The sequence below is a fragment of the Uloborus diversus genome, unplaced genomic scaffold (assembly GCF_026930045.1).
Source record: "Uloborus diversus isolate 005 unplaced genomic scaffold, Udiv.v.3.1 scaffold_499, whole genome shotgun sequence".
Lineage (NCBI taxonomy): Eukaryota > Metazoa > Arthropoda > Arachnida > Araneae > Uloboridae > Uloborus > Uloborus diversus.
Window position 1 is genome coordinate 23184 of NW_026558680.1, and position 19005 is coordinate 42188.

The following is a 19005-nucleotide window of genomic DNA, read 5'->3' on the forward strand; positions in this document are numbered from 1 at the left end:
ACACAGTGCGATTCTTTTTCTTGTAAATTATTCATTCTATTCCCTGCCAAACCACTTGATTTCCAATACAAAATACAGGGACTTGGGAAATATCAAGTAAGAATGTGCCCCCCCCCCCCAACAAAAAAGAAAACTAAGGAAATGTGGAGATTTTTCTAAACCCTCCCTCCTCCTCGGGACCCTTACACAACTAATGAGCTTACCTTTTTTCTGGTTATACCCCTGCCCCCAACTATGAAATGTTACCATGAAACAATCTCCTGTAGAATAACGACTCAAATGCATTAAAATTTAAAAATACAACCCCCTCCCCCCAAGTTGTAATATATACACGTCTCCCGCTACACAACCTTAACTATGAAATGTTACCACGAACTATCTTCCGTGGAATGAAGACTCAAATGCCCCATTAAAATTTAAAAATACAACCCCCCCCCCCCCCACAGTTGTAATATATACACGTCTCCCGCTACACAACCTTAACTATAAAATGTCACCACGAAACAATCTTCCGTGGAATGATGACTCAAATGCATTAAAATTAAAAAATACAATCCTCACCGCCCAAAATTTAAATTTCTACACGTCTTCCCCCCCCCCCCCCCCAACCTCAATTATGCAATGTTCCGCGAAACAATCTTCCGTGATATATAATGACTGAAAGGCCCCAATTAAAATTTAAAGATACAACCCCCGCCCAAAGTTTTAACATGTACACGCCCCCCCCACCCCCACACACAATCTATCCCTTTCTAACGTTTAAGGTAGAAGATAATAAGGTTTAAAGGGGGGGGGGGAGTACCCCCCTTTCTTTGAAACACCCTACCCTCAATTATGAAATATTACCACGAAACAATCCCCCAAAAATACATCAAATATATTTTTAAAAAACAAAACAAAGAAACCCATAACATGACTTTAAACGCGTTAATCCCCCCCCCCCCTGTGGCCGTGGCAGAAAAACAGTTAAAATGTTGCAACGATACAATCTTCCAACAATGCATTAAATATAATTGAAGAAAAGCACAAAATTACACACATCCATCACCCCCCCCCCGTAACCCCCCAGTGGTGGAGGCAGAAAAACAGTTTGGGGATATACGCTTCCGTGGATACACCACTGCCTCTATTTTAAAGGCTTTAAATTAATTTAAAAAATTTACTTTTTAATTTAAATGCATAGACGGCCCTCAGAAAAAAGCGTCCGAATGGGGGGAGGGGAGGGGACTAGGAGCAACTGAGCAACAACGCGAACCCCCTAACATCACTCTCGATCGGTATCTATACCTTAACCGATCACATCTTATACACGAACCCCAATAACATTAAACTTAAATGAACAACGCTGCATTTCATTTGGATACCGACCCTGATTACGTATCCTATTCTAAGACTTGCGCGATTACCACAATTGGCTGCATGCCAATCTTTGGCATCGTTAAACAATTCATGAAACTGAAGAGAGTTCTGAATCGCCAAGCGGGACCCGATTCCATCGCCAACGGGAATTGCGGGACCAGAGCGGGACCTGTATGGAACCGTATCCAAATTTGCAATTGAAGTAATGTTAGTAATAAAAATGTTGCAGTACTGCTATTCATTCCTTTTTGAAAACATACTTGTATACACTTTTTTACGCCACACATTAGCTACAAAGTATTTTAATATGAAAGTACGATTGTGTTGTGTGCGTTGTATACTTGTATGACTTTTGATCACTATTTTCTTATTCTGGAACCTACCTTCTACTGTCTGTGATTGCAATTTAAGGGAAATTTTGTTATGACTTCTTGTTTACATTGCTCTTACTATGTAACAAAAGTAAACTTTTTTGGATAGATTATATATGTAATTTATTTTTTAATAACAGTACAAGGAAAATAAAATATTTTAATAAAATTAATAAAATACTGCAACCATTGCATTATAAAATTGCCAAGTAGACAATGTGTGCTTCTATTTGTACTGTACTTTATATGAAGTTGATTTGATTACATGTTAATATAATCTTATTTGAAACGAAGTTATGAATTTGAATATTTTTAAAATTTACAAATGACATTTAGTCAATCAAGTTCTGGTTAATGAATTATTACATTACAGTCGAGTCCTGTTATCAGAGTCAAGCATGGGACTTTTTCCCCAAAGACGAAAACTGTTGAATAAATCATAAGAGAATTATGTGTCAGAAGAGGACTGTGGTAGAAAACTTGCATAAATTGAAATATGTGAGTGCATTAGGTGTTATACCTGATGATTAAGAAATACTTTTGTGCATGAAAGTAAAAGAAAATATTCGAATGTTAAATTGTAATGCAGAGAACTGCCATTATATTGCTTTTGTCGAACGATTTTATGTCCATAAGCTCGCCTCTTTTGCATTGAAAAAAAGTTCCGTTTGACCCCAAAACATGTGGTTCTCTGTAAATTTCTATGGTTTTATGTTGAGATATTCTTTTTTTCTTTAACTCTATGTCCTGATCATCCTTGTCTCCAAACTAAATTGTTTTCAAAAGTGATATTACAACAGAAAACAATGCTTTTTAACAACATTACATGCACTGTATCTGCACACCTGGTTATGGAAAAGCATGAATTTTGACCATTATATGGTCATGGGAGACCATTTAATGGTCATGGGAGCGTGACCAAAAGGGACAAAGAAATTTTCGCACATAAGTGAAAAATTCAAAAATAAGCTTAAATGCAATTAGTTAACATCAGTTATACTAATAGTGCACTATTAATACTAATGAATAAATATGCAAATAATTTCTGTTCATGGATTGTAATTTAATAAAAATGCAAAATTTGAAGTTGTACGGTTTGTCATTTTTTTTATACACTGTACAGTACGTAAGTGAATTCCCCCAAACCTAAAAAATGTCGCGTGATCAGTGCTATAGCCAACGAGCATGTAAAAGATCCTTGATTGGTCAGTGGTCACGTCAATGCTTACCGCATGACCACGACTTCTGGTGATATCAACCTTTTTGTATGTAACCCGTTCTCCCATCTCAATGTCAATCACAAGACTAATTTCAAACCCAATTGCACACTTGTGCGAAAATGAACGCGAGTTTTTGGAAGAATCTGAACAATGGAATAAAGGCGTGTGACTGCATTCCAAGAGACAGAACAGAAAGGGTAGAATCTTCTGATAAGCAAAGCGTAGATAAGCGATTTAACTCGAAACTTAAATTTTTTTTATTGTGCATAAGTGAAATTTGCATTTTAGGTTTTGCGTATAAATGAACAAGAGTTAGCATTGTTTTCCTATATCTCTGACTGATTCCTGTGAGAAAAATGCACATAAGTGAAAAACGCATATAACAGAGGTCACGTATAAGCAAAAGATCACTAATTATTTTAGATTAGGTACATTAGATTGCATGTCCGCTTCTTTCTATAAACTCTTTAATTTTCTTTAGTATGTTATTCCACTGATTGAACAATAATAATTTTATGTTTAACATTGTTTTAAAACCCTTCTTTTGTCATAATGTGTAGTTGGGTACTTGTGCACTTCAAATTTTACAGCGGTCATTTAAAAATTATAATATATTTGCCTCCGAGTTTTTTCCATAGACTCATGGAAATGATCATTAATGCTCATCAATGTCTTAAATTAATAAAGTTTACAAAAATAAAAATTATTCACAATGTTTAGGGCAGTAACAAAGTATGGATATTAGGGAATTTTCATTTTTAAAATATTCCAAAATGTTGCAAATTACGCAAACTCATTTTAGTGTTTTCAATATTTGAAGTTGATCCCAAAATTTTCGCGTACATTTTGGGTTTGTTGTTTTATTGTTGGGGTTGTTTTATTTTAGTTCTGATTATTTAATTTATTCTGTACTTATATAATTTTAGTAATCAATGAGTAATTTTTTATCTCGAGCTTTTTAGAACACTGCTAGCATTTAGTAAGAATTAAATAGTATTAGATTATTTATTTGTTATGATGTTAAAGATTAACTAACAAAAATTAAACCAGCTCCAGGGTTCGCTATTCACCAGTAGTGTTATATCATTGTTGCCACGAGTTTGAAAATTCAAGTCATTTTACATTAAAGCTTTTTTTCAATATTTTTGTGTATTGTAACAGATTTTTCAAAGAAATTTTTTTTTTGTAAAATTCTTTCTTTTAAAACCATTTTGTATGATTTGTTGGAAAACGAAAGAAAATGTAAATGCGCTTGATTCAGGATATTAATTTTTAAAATTTGTTAATTATTTCTTTCATATCAGTAGTCATTGTAGCATTAATTATTTTTCGGTTGTATAATTGTTCAGCTCTTTAATTTTTGCAAAAATTTGATTATTTAGTTATAAGTGTGCCGTGTTTTAAATTTAATATTTTTCAATGTATTGCTGTCTGAAATGTGAATGTTTGTGTTATTTAATTTTTTTTTTTTTGCGCTGTTTGTTTTTTGTAATCAAGAAATTAGAATGCAGGAAATGTTTTTATGAAAACAAAGTTTTTTAAGCCTGTTGAAGGCAAAAGATATTGTTTTATATTTTTATGTCAACAATTACTTATTTCTAATTTATTTAAAAAAAAATTAACAATATTTGCGAAAGCTGATGAATATTCGATTATCCGGGGAAATTATTTGATGAAATGGAGATATTTAACATTGTTCCTATGGGGAAATATTCTATTCCAGGAGGTTTTATTCGTAAAAGTGGGGTATTCGTTTATCCCTTACGTGATTAAGCGGGGCTGCAGTACATATTAAAGGAAAATATACTGAAACTAGTATTCCCATTAAATGCTTTTGTTGTAAAATATTAAAGTGTTTCTTTTAAATGTGTTCTTTTGTTACATTGATCTTTTCTTGAAATTCAAATATTTTTCAACTTTGGTATCTTAAAGCAGGTGAACAATAAATGCATATAAACTGCATTAAAAAGATTATGAAATATGCAATAATGTGATTTTTGATGTAAGAGAAAACACTCATTGAATTAAAATTTAATGCTTTTCAATTTTAATTAAAGCTTATGCCTAATGGATCTCATTTAAATATGAAATAGTAGTCGGGGAAAAAAAACACCCTCATAATATTGAGTGTTCGTACATATAAGGCAGTGAGAAGCAAAGGATGTCCAAACCAGTACTAGTAGGGGAAACTCTCCCTCTGTTTTGAAGCTAGAGATTGTGTTAGTAGCCCTAGTTGATGCTGCTTATATATCATGATTTAGAAAAAAAAATGTCAATGAAAGCTAGAACATGAACTTTAAACGTGGTTACTCAAAACTTTATGTAGAGTTCTTACACCCACCCCTTTCTTCTTACTACCTCATATGTAAAGTCAATTGTGTGCTTATCCTTTTTTTTTCTTTTGAAATAAAACATGCACAGGGGTCGAAGTAATTCTATATATCCTATATTTCCTATATTTTCAACAAAAGCATCAAAATCGTCCTATATTTTTCAAAAATGTCCTATATTTCCTATATTCCCGTTTTTTACCCTATATATCTTTTAAAAAGAACAGTAAATAAATTTTTTGACATCGGATTTTTCGCTGAAAGTAGGTGCCCAAAGGAATTTCAAATTAAAAAAACTCAACTGACTAAATTCTGCAACATGCACCTTTCATTGGCTACATCTGTGTGACTAGAATTTTGCGTTTGGCAACAGCCGTTTGTTTTGTTTTCCATCATGGTTTTTGTTTTTGTTGGTATATTTTTGCGTTCAGTGCATTTTCTGATCGGAATGTTCTGATTTTCTTTTTGCAATCTTTTTTTTGTGGAATTTTGGGATCGTGGAATGTTAGTTCCTCATGATGCTAAAATGTAATTTGTTGTAATATGTGAAATTATAATGGCGAAATCGCATTGCTTAACAAAATTTCGTGTGGAGTTGTTGAACCAGGAGGACATTAATTCTACAAATTTTGGTGCATGGTGCACTAAAGGAAATGATGATTTTACCACTTTTTGCAATTTTTGCAGCTGTTCAGTGACCCATAAGCAATAGTGGATTTTCGCAATTGAGGCAGCATGCTAAAACATTCAAGCATAAAGAAAACTCTGAAAAACGTCTGAAAGATCCTTCTCAAGCTCTGTTTGTTCTTAATACAAGTGGTAAAGGGTTCAGTTTAGATATAAAATGAAAGAACAGTGGAATTAGTGCTTGGATCATGAGTGAGGAAGAAAAAATAAAAATTATCTTTGTCCAAATTTTGTTTAGTTATTTAGTCTATAAAGTGCTGTTTTTTTTTTTTTTTTTCAAAAATTATTCTTTCAACTACAGGGAAGTCATTTCAGATGTAAGGTATAATTTCGTTTTTTAGGTTTTTTTTAAACAAAATCATTGACAAGAATAACTAAATAATATATGATATGTATTATTTCTTTTTTCATAGCAAAATTATTCATATAATGTGTCCTATATTTTTTGTGGAAAATGTCCTATATGTTACAAGTCAGTCACTTCTACCCCTGATGCAGCTAACAAAAACCCCTCATTTTTTTTTTATAATATGGTAAAGGAGCACTTACAGTTGTAAGTTTTACAGAATATAAAATTTTAAAAATTTTCACACCATATATGAGGATGTGAGAAGCAAAGGGGATGTAAGTGACCAAATTAAAAATTTGCAGATAATCAGTACACACATGGTAGGTGAACCTCTCTCCTCTGTCTTGGGGCAAAAGATGGTACTAGTAGCCCTGTTAGTTGTTGCTATAAAAAATGATTTAGAACAGCATGATTAGATGAAAGCCTACATAGGATGCTATCTTTAAACATGTTTTACTCAAAACTTAAAAATGCCCACTTACATCCCTTTGCTTCTCATTGTCTCATATTGAGTATTAAATGTTGTTATAAGACAATAAAATGTAATTAACTATTATTGTAATCAAAATGTAGTAACGGTAAATTATGGTGCAGGAACATGTTCATTTACAAAATTATTTGTCAAATCAGCATCAGGAAAAAAACCAACAATTAATGCAGAGTTTCAGATTAAAATAAACCAAATTAGCCGTTTGCTATATTTATTTACTTATCGAGAAACCAATAATACCACACTAAATTTTGCATTGGAGTTTATAAAATTATTTTTTATATTATTGCTGCATGTCATTTTTTTTATAATTTAGTAATATTTAATGATAAGTTATTTTCAAAGTAAATGTAAGAAAAAAATAATAAATGAGCCTGTATAAGCAGGGTTCGTACGCTCCGGGAATTCCGGGAAAACCGGGAATTGTCAGGGAAAATGACACTGTCAAAAATGTCAGGGAAAAGTCAGGGAGTTTTCAAATTTTGTCCTCCAAAAATTTTTTTTCCATTTTTTTTCCCAAGGAATTAAGTACCATGAGATCTAGTATTCGTTTTTATTGTGATTTCACGAAAAAAAATTGTAAATTTTTATCTAAACCGACGCTGGCACTTAAAAACTGCGATTGAGAAATGAACGTTTTTTTTTTCACAACGAAAAATGCGCCAAAAGAGCGAAGATTTTCTTACATGAAGTCAGTGAGGGGAACGCATTTCTTTCTACTAGCGACCCTTTATACTAAGAGATGCGACACAGGCTGAAATAGCGTTTCTGCGCATACTTCCGAGTCGAAAAAAACCGTCCAACTCGAATTGGCGAGGGCATTCGCGCCTGGCGCGTTATCGCTTGTTTGGCGCAGAGCAGTCAGTTTCACGCGGGCAAGAATGAATATTCCACGCTTAATTTTGCCGTTTATGTATCATATCGAGTTTTTTTTTTTTTCAAGGATTCATATATTTGGGACAAGTGGTATTTCACAATATTGCTCTTTAGTCCTTCGAAATAAATCTTCGGCTGGAACTCTGCTTTAAACATAAGGTCTAAGGTGGGATAGAAAATCCCCAATTTTAAGGGGTCCGGGAGTTTCTCCCCCGGAGGAAAATTTGTAAAACAGATATAAAATTCAGCTTTTTGAAGCCTTATAAGGGGTAATTGGAACTACAGAAATATCGGAAACAAATAGCAAACTATTCTTTTGCAAATTACGATAATACACAATAAAAATCGTTTTCGAGTTGATAAATCAATGACAGCAGTCCTCAGAGAAAAAGCGAGGAGAAAGGGAAGATTATGCATTGTTATTTGCTTACATTGGTTGTCGGTTCAATTCAATTAGTTTTTGATCTTGCTTCCAACCCACCCACAAATACAACAATGAATTAAATACAAAATGATCAATAGTAAAAAATTCTTTAAAAGAAATTGTGTATAAATATAGGTCACAAGAGAGCAATATGCTACCCATTTGGACAATTCATAATTTATACACTTGATAAGAAATAAAATTGAAGCACACTTTGCTTAGGAATTTCAGACTCACCTATAATCCGTTTCAAGGACTCGAGAACAATTAAAATTATTAAAGGCACTTCATTTGCCCTTTCCAGTCCCTGAAATTTAGTATTAGATTGCACAGTTTTCTATTTTAAGTTTTTTAAAAAAAACTAGATTTTTCATTACAACAACTTTTTTTTTCAATTAAAAGTAGTGCAAAAAAAGAAAAAAAAAATAGATGTAGTGTTTTTCTCCCCCTGCGCTAAACAGATTATAATATACAGTAGACGCAAAGCAATACAAAAGAATTTCGAAAATTACTGCATTTGGGAAACAGCAATATATGAAACATGAGAGTCAGAAAAATTTATCTCAAGTAATGTGTTACAGAAACGTGAGAACCATGATTTTTACATTTTTGATGCAGGATGTGGCAAGGAGCTAAATTTGACACATATCGACCTTTCTCCCCCTCCCCCCTCCCATATGTTATAAATTAAGTTTATGGTTTGTAGACACACTTTTCCAAATTTTCAAGGTTTTCAAGCACTTTAAAAAGAAACTTATTTTTTCAAGTACTTTTCTTTTTTTTTAAAGAACAAATGATGAAATTTTGGGGGAGTTGGGGGCCTTCAACAAAACGGGTGCCCTAAGCTATAGCTAGTCTATAGGTAAATCTGTTTTTTTTTTTTTAACCTTTGTTTCAGTTTTTAATTTGTGGAAACAATAGTTGATTATTTTAAGTATTTTCAGCTGATTACATAGCTTGTTCAGCTGGTATTTTTACTCATGTACTTGCCCTAATGGTTTTCAATTCAAAGTAGTCGTTTTCAACACATTTCAGCAACCCAGTGACAGCTTTACTCTCTTGTAATACAGTGTACGGTCCCCCCCCCCCCATCAGAGACGGACAGTCGCTATTCTCTACATCTTTACTTCTGAACTACTCAAAAAAAAAAAAAAAATATTTAAAAAAAATCATGATTTTTTCTTTTATGATTTTGGAAGATGTGTTGTTACCATGTATCGAGTCCTCCCAAGACTGGGGGGCATTGCCCCCTTTCGCCTCTCCATAAATCCGCCCATGAAATTACAATAAACAAGCAATCTGCTCAATAAATTTAGTTAAGAGAGTAGTTAAATCTAAAACAGCTGAATTTTGAATTTTTTTTTGCCATACATTTTGCTTTGATACAGACTAATGAATGGAATATATTTTAAACACTACGCAAATCAAATCTTGTTAAAGGTTTATAAAAAATTTTAATAATAATATTGAGGCAAACCTAACACGGCAGCGCTGCGTAGCCTTCACAATGTTGCGAGGTTATGTTTACTACCCCAACCATAGAACTTTTTATACATGTATTAAACACATTTAACATATTAAAAATTCATTAATATCAATGTATGATATTTTAAATAAATTTCAGTGATGAATTAAGTTTCAACTACTTAAGTTTCAACAATTTTTTTTACAGGAGCATTTTGAATTCAAGCACATTAGCTTTTAATATCGTATGAGGAAGAAATCCGTAGAACTGAATTGCAACGAAAATCGTTTCTTCGCTCAATTAAAATTAAATTCTGTAAAAGAATAATTGAGTGCATTATTTGTGCAAGTCATTTCAAAAAATTTCTACTTAAAAAAAAAATCTTTATTTTTATTTTTTTACAAATTTTTATTTAGTAAAAAATTATTATAGGATTTTAATTGGTGATAAAACTAATTATGGCAGTGATAATACTAAAAGTTTAAAATGCGCTGACGAAAACGATTTGCTTCCATCGGGAATCGAACCGACACCCTCCCTACCTCTAAGCGCGTCCCTTATCCACCATGCTACGTAGCCTCGAAAACTGAGGAACTAAGTAATATTGATATACGATACTGCAAGCATCGTGTTTCCAAAAATAAATATCGAAATTATCAGATATCATGATAATTTTAAAATAAACGTTGGATTTATATGTACTAATATAGCAGCAAACCCTGCGAAAACAGGAGGGAATAAAAAGAACTAAAATGTTTTTAGAATGTAGAAGCCAATTGATTCAAAAGTTCTCGCTATCAGATTTAAAAATTAAAAAAAAAAGGTCAAACATACACTTGCTAATGGTTTTAAAGCAACAACTTTATTATATAAATCACGTAAAAGAGAATCCTTCAATTATCCAGCTTTGTTTGTTTGTAAATACAAACTTTTTAACATTGAGTACAGTAACCTGATTGGCGCGTGTTTAAATCCAGAATGTCGCCAAAGCATGCTTTTTTCATGAATCGGAAAATACAGCATTAAAACTAATATTACAGGAAAGAAAACACTATGAATTTCGAGAGAAAGTAAGTTAACACATTAACTCTCTGGCGGTTTGACATACAAGCGGAATTTCACCTGGAAAAGGTCACCTTGGGAACATGGCTATCTGCTCGAAATGGTCAATACTTTTTATCTTGAAATTCCCTCCCCCTTTCGGAAGGAGATAAAAAGCACTTTTAATCCCTTTTGACCAGGACGTGCTGTCAAAGCTCAACCCCTTTCTTTTCAACGCGTGTCGCAGGGAAGAGTGGAACTCCTCCAGACATGCTGTCAAGGTCCGTCCCGCCCATTTCTCCCCTCAACACGTGTAGCAAACGAGTTGAATTCCTTTCAGCCAGTCGTGTTTTACTAATCACAATTTTCTGTAATATTTATGAAGTAATAATCTAGATTTTAAATCTCTGGAATTGCTATCTCCTACTACTGCTCTAAATTACTATTCACATATTTTATTATTGAATGTAACTACTCATATTCAACATTTATAAAACAATATTTGGAACAAGTTATTTCAATATGAAATAGCTAAATGCATTTAGTTATGATTGTAATGTTTTGCATAACCTGAAATGATACGTAATAATAAAAAGCAATAAAGAAATTCCCTCCCCCCTTCCGCGCAACAGCAATTCGTTGTTTTTCTTTTAACGCTGGGGGAAAAAAGCACTGCAAATTTATACATCTATGCATACTTTTTACATACTATGTCTTTATTTGTGCATTTTTATGTTTCGAATCTCGCCATATTTGAGACTAAGTGATCGTAATAGCGGTATACCTAGACTTGCCTTATTTCCGAAATGTTCAACCAGGCCCCCCCCCCCCCCCCCACCGTGGGTATTTCAAAAGGCACACACCCCGGCTGGTTTTCAGAGTGTTTTAGAAGGTAGTTTATTCTCAATGCTATGGATAAATGATTACTAATTATCAGCCTAAACCAGAAATAATAAATGATACATGACGCAAGCAGATACATTTAAACAATTTATTTTGTAAACGTTAATCTTTTGAAGTTACTTCAGCAAGAAATGAGGAATTGAATTTTGAACAATATTTACTTGTTTATTGCATTGGCTAGGACTTTTTTAGAAAGTCTTTTTTGTTTTAAATCTTTTTGTAAAATTCCTTACAAGCAAATCCGATAGTAATTTTATAGCTCATAAATTACAAATCTGTACCTCAGAGCTAAACTAACGTGATTCACATACGCTACTTTACAGGAGAGAAAAAAATATGTCATGTGAGTGCAATTTTCGAAAATATGTAAAATATCCGATATTTTCAATCAACGCAAACTAATGTCTTCAAAATAGTAAATGCATCCTCAAATCACTCTTTATTTATTATTATAATGTGCAGACTTAAAATTAAGGTTTCTTTAATTATTCATATCTAATACAGTGCAGAACCTTTTATCCGGGAACCAAAAAACCGGGAAACCAGAAAATTGGCAAATGTTTGCAGATTTTCCCGCCATTATTTAAAAATACGCATTTTCGGCAATTTTTGAAAAATTAAGTTTTTTTTTTTTTTTTGACATACCTAAAAGAATATGAACTGTTTCTTAATAAATATCATATTACTTATAAATATCATATTACTTACGTAAAACTGGGGAAAATGTTTACAAAAACGAACTTTAAAGGGACCTTTACGCGGGGCAAAATTTCCGAAATATTTTCTTGAATTAAGAAGTACACTCTTAAGTCAGAAATTTTCGTGTTTTATTCTAACTGAAAAGTAAAGAAATGAAGAAATGAATATTGTCGAATTCTAATGCAATATTTTATTGTATGGCCTTTAAAATTAAAGCCGTTTAGAGCGTCAGTGTTGTTAGCGAAATTGCGGGAAACGCCGAAAACCAGATTCGCGAATTTTCTGGATAGTTAATTGTGGAATCTAGAAATTGTTAAACGCATGACTGTAATAATACTGCAAGAACTCATAAATCAAACTGCTATTGATATTGCAAAAAGCAATAGTTATCAATAACCACCGTAATCGCAAGCACAAAATCTTTATAAAAAATTTAAAAACAAAACGCGTTAATGAAAACAAATTTTTTCATACAGAATATCAGGAAAATCGCACATTTCCGTTCAAAAACTTGTTTCTAGCCCTTCCTTTCATTTTTTTTTCGTTTTAAATATCAAAGTGGTGGTTTATTTCTTTTTCAGATTGAATGTGAGGGTCTCGGGTCTTATGAACAACTTGAATTTTTTTGGTGTTTAAATTATTCTTTCACTAGTAGTTTTTAATATTTCGACACTATTTATAAGCAATTCTGAACTGTTTTCTTCTTATTTTAATATGTATTACTATTTATTATAGTAATTTAAGTTTTATAAACAATCGGCCAACAGAGATTTTTAGCGATTCAGAAAACCGGGAAATTCAGATATCCGGGATAGCGATGGTCCCGAACTTCCCGGATAATTGGTTCTCTACTGTATTCCATTTTACATTTTAGTCAATTTTAATACAGTTAATATAGCGTTAGCTGTTCTACTCATTTGTCTTCTGTTAGCTACTTTTACACAGTTATATGATTCAGAAAAAAACAATATGCAACAGTCAGGGGCATAGTCATAAGACATTTTCTTTTGTTCCAACCAATGGTTAACATTTAATTAGGTACTTTTAATATGCATTAAAATTGTTACATTACTAATAATTTTATGAATAAAAAAATACATTATTTTGTTATATTAATGTGTAATAATACATCATAAAACTATAGTGCATAACTTTTTAGGTATTTTTAATAATAAATGAGCTATATTACTATGATTAATATAATTTTTATACTGAAAATACCGTAGTTGGAAAAATAAATATCGAAAATATCAAAATATCATGATATTTTCAGAACAAATATCGGATATATACTGGCGAACCCTTGCAGTAATAAACAGAAAATTCAAATTTTTGGACTTACGTCAGTCTGGCTACGAGGTACAGAAATGAAAAATTTATTATTTTAAATAATCCTTCACGGTTAATTATTTTTATATTTTTTGGTCATCTGTAATGAAACTTATATTTTACCGAAACGTGAAGTAAACTGGCCGGGACACTGGATTTTTGAATGAAAATCGGGACTGTCTAGGATCCCGTTTGAAAATCGGAAAACAAATACTAAATCCAACATTCACTGAATTATGGCGTATTTAACAAAGCTATTATTAAAGAAACACTGACAATCACATGGGATCTAGTATGGGGCGCCTCGATGAGAGGCTCAGAAGGACAGTGTAACCTCCCCAAAAAATTCTCATTTGAAAAATGTGGAAACATTATTGCAACATTGAGATTCTTCTTTCAAATTTTAAAAATTGTTTTTAATGATGCATAATGTTGCTTCTCATTAGATGTTATGTAAGTATGATATAATGTGCATGCTCATGTTTATCATTTGGAAAAAGTAGAACTTCATTCGAAAATTTGAGAATCAACCTCTCCCCCCCCCCCTCTCATTTTATTTCGGAGTGCCCCTGCTAGTAGTTAAGACCTAAGTGACCGCACTAGGTATCAAATCAAAGTTATGAAAACACAATTAAAGCAAAAAATAGTAAACAACGAAATACTTTTAAATTATAGTGGTAAAAAAAAAGTCGCAGCAAAAAAGTTGTTAAAATAATTTTACGAATTTTCATCCCCGTAAAAGGTTTATTAATTAGTATGAAGCATGAATTATGATGATTTTTCTATAAAAATCAAGGTTTTATAATTATTTTTGCTTAATTTGTTCCAAGGAATTGAAAGATCATATGACTTGTATCAAGCAATCGCACAGATTAAATAGTGATTTGAGATAAATATCAGGCTTTGGGCAAATTGAGATCAATGAAAATTCTGGATTTGTTGCTTAATAAAGTACAAATAGTTAAGCTCTGCTGAAGTTTTATTTTAATTATAAAACGGTTTAAACCTTTATTTATTTTTCTCTATTTATTATTATTCCTTTTTTTACATAAAAGAATAGTTATAAATTCTCACTTAACCATTTCCCCATTTCCATCTTCCTACAAAATACTGTAGATCTTAAGCAACTCCATAGAAATTTCCGTTACTAAGAGTCAGGTCCCATTCTTCTGAATTTCTTCCCCCTCTGAATGAAAAAAATTCTGAGGCTCTTTATTTTTTATTGAAAAGAAAAAGCTACAAACGATTCAATTTTTGATTTTTTTTTTTTTTTTTGAAAACTATTCATTTTTATATACTTTTCCATTTTTAATAACAATAAAAAAAAATATTATTATTGTTCTTTGCTAACAACTGAAGTTTTTTTTTTTTTTTTGTATAAATGTTAACACAATAGCCGCCTGGTGTTGTGCAAAATTTTTGCTCCTACTATATATTGTTTATTTAGTTTTTTTTTACTTATACAGAATTGAAATTGTATGCTAAGAGATAAATGTTTGTTTTTCTTTGTGATTAAAATAATTATAAGCTGAAGTATTAGACAGAATCGGTGAATTTAAAATGTTTCTGATATTAATGATTGAAATTTGCGACCAAAACCCGAGGCCAATCAGTTAGAGTAAATAAATTTGAAAAAATATCCCTTTTTTTTACATTTTTTATAATGTGTTTTGAGTACAACATCTGCCTAAATGTGCGTAAAACGCGACGTAAGTGCACATAAAAGTTGAAAATTGATCTTTTACGTGTACTCTTTGGTTTTTTTTTACAGCATTGTGATTTTATAAATTAAAGTTCCTAAATTATATGTTAGTAGCGAATAAAGCCGTAGCTATAAATTTATTTCCAAAAGGATACTTAGTTTGTTTTCGTTCAATTTGAAATCTCACGGCTTTTATTTATTAATTTATTTGAAATGTAATTGAATGTCATTGTCGTCGATTAAATTATGTTGCATCCATTTACAGCACAATCATTAATTTAATGTAAATTTTAAGCTTAGAAGAAAGAGAAGTGGATATTTCATTCTTGGAATCAAGTTTTGCTTTTAGCAGATGGGTCAATCCATTTCAAATCACCCAGTCGGTGTTGCTCAACATTTTTAATTTTCCCGATTCTTTTATCATGGATTACCTATGGGTAGACATTAACAAAACTGCAATTAAAAAAAATTTACTAGCCATACTTTTTATTTGGCAGCCATTTTTAAAATGGCAATTTGGCAAATTTGACAAAAAACAGAGTTTGCGGAAAATTGTATTGCCAATTCATTTTTAAAGATATCAAAATAATTTAAAAGCCAGTGTGTTAAGCATAAAATGACCTTTAAATACACCATATTTTTATTTTCCTATCATGCAGGAAAGTCAGTTAAACTCTTTCTCTAAAAAATCGGAAAAAAGTTAACAATCACTAATTTTTGAGACCGTAAATTTTTAGGAAGGAAAATAGACTCAGCAATATTATTTTATTTCTGTGTTTGAGTACTCATAGTACTACCAACAGCATAAGTTTTAGTCTTTAAAATGAACTAGTTTTTTTTCTACGGCTTTTCAAAAATGGCCAAAAACACGTTAATGCCAATTTTCGTAGGTCAATATCTGAAAAGGGACTGAATAAAAAAAAGTGAAAATTTTATAAAATGTTCTTAATACTAATAAGAATGTCTCAGAGCTGTGAATTTCAATAAAAACGCTACCGTTTTAAATACACTCGTGCAATGCTAAAGTAACAACTATAGGCTTAAAATTATTTAAACTGGCAAAGTTAGTTGATGCTTAATTCAATAAATTATTATTTAGAGTTTTAAAAATAATTTACTTAGTTTATATTTAAATGCAGCTCAAGTTATAATATATAATACTGCCAAAAACATTTGTTAATATAAACAACAACAACTCGCCCATAAAGCATCTTAAGCTAATATTCACCACAGCAGCTGGGAAGAAAAATTTTAATTCTGTGAAGTGTTGTGTGGTTTTCTTCTTCTTTTTTTTTTTTTTAATCTATCTTTAAATGCAGGTAATGATCTAAACAAGAGCCTTGTAATAGATGATCTGATTTTAGTAGAATCCACCATCAACACTGATTTCTTTCATATTATCTAACGTATCCAATTAAATATTCTTGAGCAATTCTAGCATTTTAAAAAGTTTATATTTCTTTTAATAAAAATCGTTCTATCATGAAAACATAATAATAACATGGGATAAAATTATTTATATACTCTAGTTTAAATTAAATTTTCTTGCTTTTACTGGTATATCAAAGAACAGATGAAAAAAAACAGAAAGAAATAATGGCTATTTTTGCCATGGAAGAATTCGAAAGATACTGTTGTCAAAAGCATGGATTTTTCACTTTCTTCTCTCTTTTTTGGTTATTTACTTGTTCAGTAAATCTGACTCAAGCATTCATTTGCCGATCTTGGTTTTTCTTGTTTATTTTTTTATGATTTTTGGGGTTTAAATCTATTTCTTGTAAGAGAGGCAAAAAAAAAAAGTAGTCTGCAACTGCTTGTACAGTCAAGATCTTTTCTGGTGCTCACAAGTCTAGACTCCAAGGTGACATGCTTTGGTATGGATGAGGTTCAGTTGGTGATAGTTATTTGACTAGTGAACATGTCCTGCTTTAGAGTGTAGTTTTGGAATTGTATTTTTCTGTTTGCATTATTGTGCTTTTTTAAATCCACCTAATATTAGCTTTCAAGAATTTAATTGATTGTTTAAGTATTCGGTATGAGTTGTTTTGTGGGTGAACTAATAAGTGAACAGTCATAAACAACACTACAACAAAGAAGTACCTAAAGAGTTGATCAAGGTATGTGACTTGCCATCTGAAGAACAATGTTTGCTAAAATTAAGAATTTCAAATGAAATTACTAATATTTGTCATTACCACAGAGATAAATATTTACACAAGTACAACCACATTTTTGGGAAAAATGCTGTGACCCATTTGGTAGCCACAAAAGGCCAATCAAAAACGGTTTGCGTAAAATACTAATTGAAACCTTTCCAAAAGTAAAAATATGAACATTGAACTAATTCCTGGACAAGCTCTATGTTCAAATTGTGCATCAAAAAATTTTGTAGAAAAACTGCCCGAAGATGAAAAAAATAATGCTGAGGATGATCCTAAATTTCTTCCTGGCCCTTTTGAATTAGTAGAGGAGAATCCGTTGTATCAATTGGAATCCATTTGTGAAACTTTGGAATTGTCTCCTTTATGTAAAATAACAAAGCTTAACACAGAACAACGACTGTCAGCTTTGCAAAGAAAAACTGATAAAATTACAAGCACAGTCAAGCGAAAATTGGATGAATCTTTCCATAATGACTTAGAAACACAGAGTTTAAATGAAACAGATACTTCAATTAGTGAGTACTACGCACTCATTACTAAACTAAAAGAAAAATTCAAAATGTCTAGTAAAGATGATAAAATTAAGATAATTAGTCTACTGCCAAGCTCATGGTCAAAGAAAAAAATAGTTGAGGACTTTGGTGCATCTGAATACATGGTAAAGTTAACTAGGCAGCTAGTAAAGGATCAAGGTATTTTGCCACATCTTTCAAAAAGACAGAGCAACCGAATAAGTGAAGCTATTATTAACTGTGTTAAAGAGTTTTACGAAGATGATGAAAATAGTTGCTTATGCCCTGGTAAAAAGGAATATGTTTCAAATATGATTGACAATGTCAAGGTGCAAAAACAGAAAAGGTTAATTCTTCTCTCACTCAACGAACTCTACAGCATATATAAACAGAAATATCCAAATCACAAAATTGGTCGCTCTATGTTTTGCGCTTTCTGACCAAAGTGGTGCGTTCTTCCGGGTTCATCAGGAACTCATAGTGTATGTGTTTGCAAACATCACGAAAACACAAAGCTTATGATAGAAGGAGCAAAGCCTAATTTAAATTATAAAGACCTCATAGCTTTCATGGTATGTGATATTGAAAATGAAGAATGTATGCTTGACACCTGTTCAAAATGTCCTGGACCAGATACCCTGCTTGATCTCTTACAAAATCAAATTGACAATCTGCCTGATGAAGTTGCTTTCAAACAATGGATGCAAACCGATAGAGCTGAGCTCAAAACACAAGTAATGTCCAGCGAAGAGTTTCTGCATTCTCTTATTGATAAGCTTACTCTTTTAAAATCCCATCATTTTATATCAAAAGTTCAAGCTAAACATTTCAGGGAAACTAAAGAAAACTTGGAAGATAACCACTGTTTAGTGATTGGTGATTTGCAAAAAACTTCACATTCACAGTGCAGGACGAAATACAAAGTTTTCATTGGACTAATACACAAGCAAGTCTTCATCCGTTTGTAATATACTACAAAAAGGAAGGAATGGTGAGTTGCAAATCTATTTGTGTTATTAGCAACCACCTCGATCATAATACAACTACTGTGTACACATTTCAACAGCACCTCATCAGGGAAATCAA

At 31.7% G+C, this 19005-nt stretch overlaps 1 protein-coding gene across 1 annotated transcript in view; it reads left to right on the top strand.

The window, feature by feature from the left end:
• The first annotated feature begins 17966 nt into the window (after positions 1 to 17966).
• The window catches only part of LOC129233522 (insulin-like growth factor 2 mRNA-binding protein 1), a 46830-nt gene continuing 45791 nt past the window's right edge, over positions 17967 to 19005 (top strand). Inside the window, exon 1 of the mRNA XM_054867537.1 lies at positions 17967 to 18265. Within this exon, the coding sequence (XP_054723512.1) occupies positions 17967 to 18265 (299 nt within the window). The remainder of the gene's footprint in view (positions 18266 to 19005) is intronic.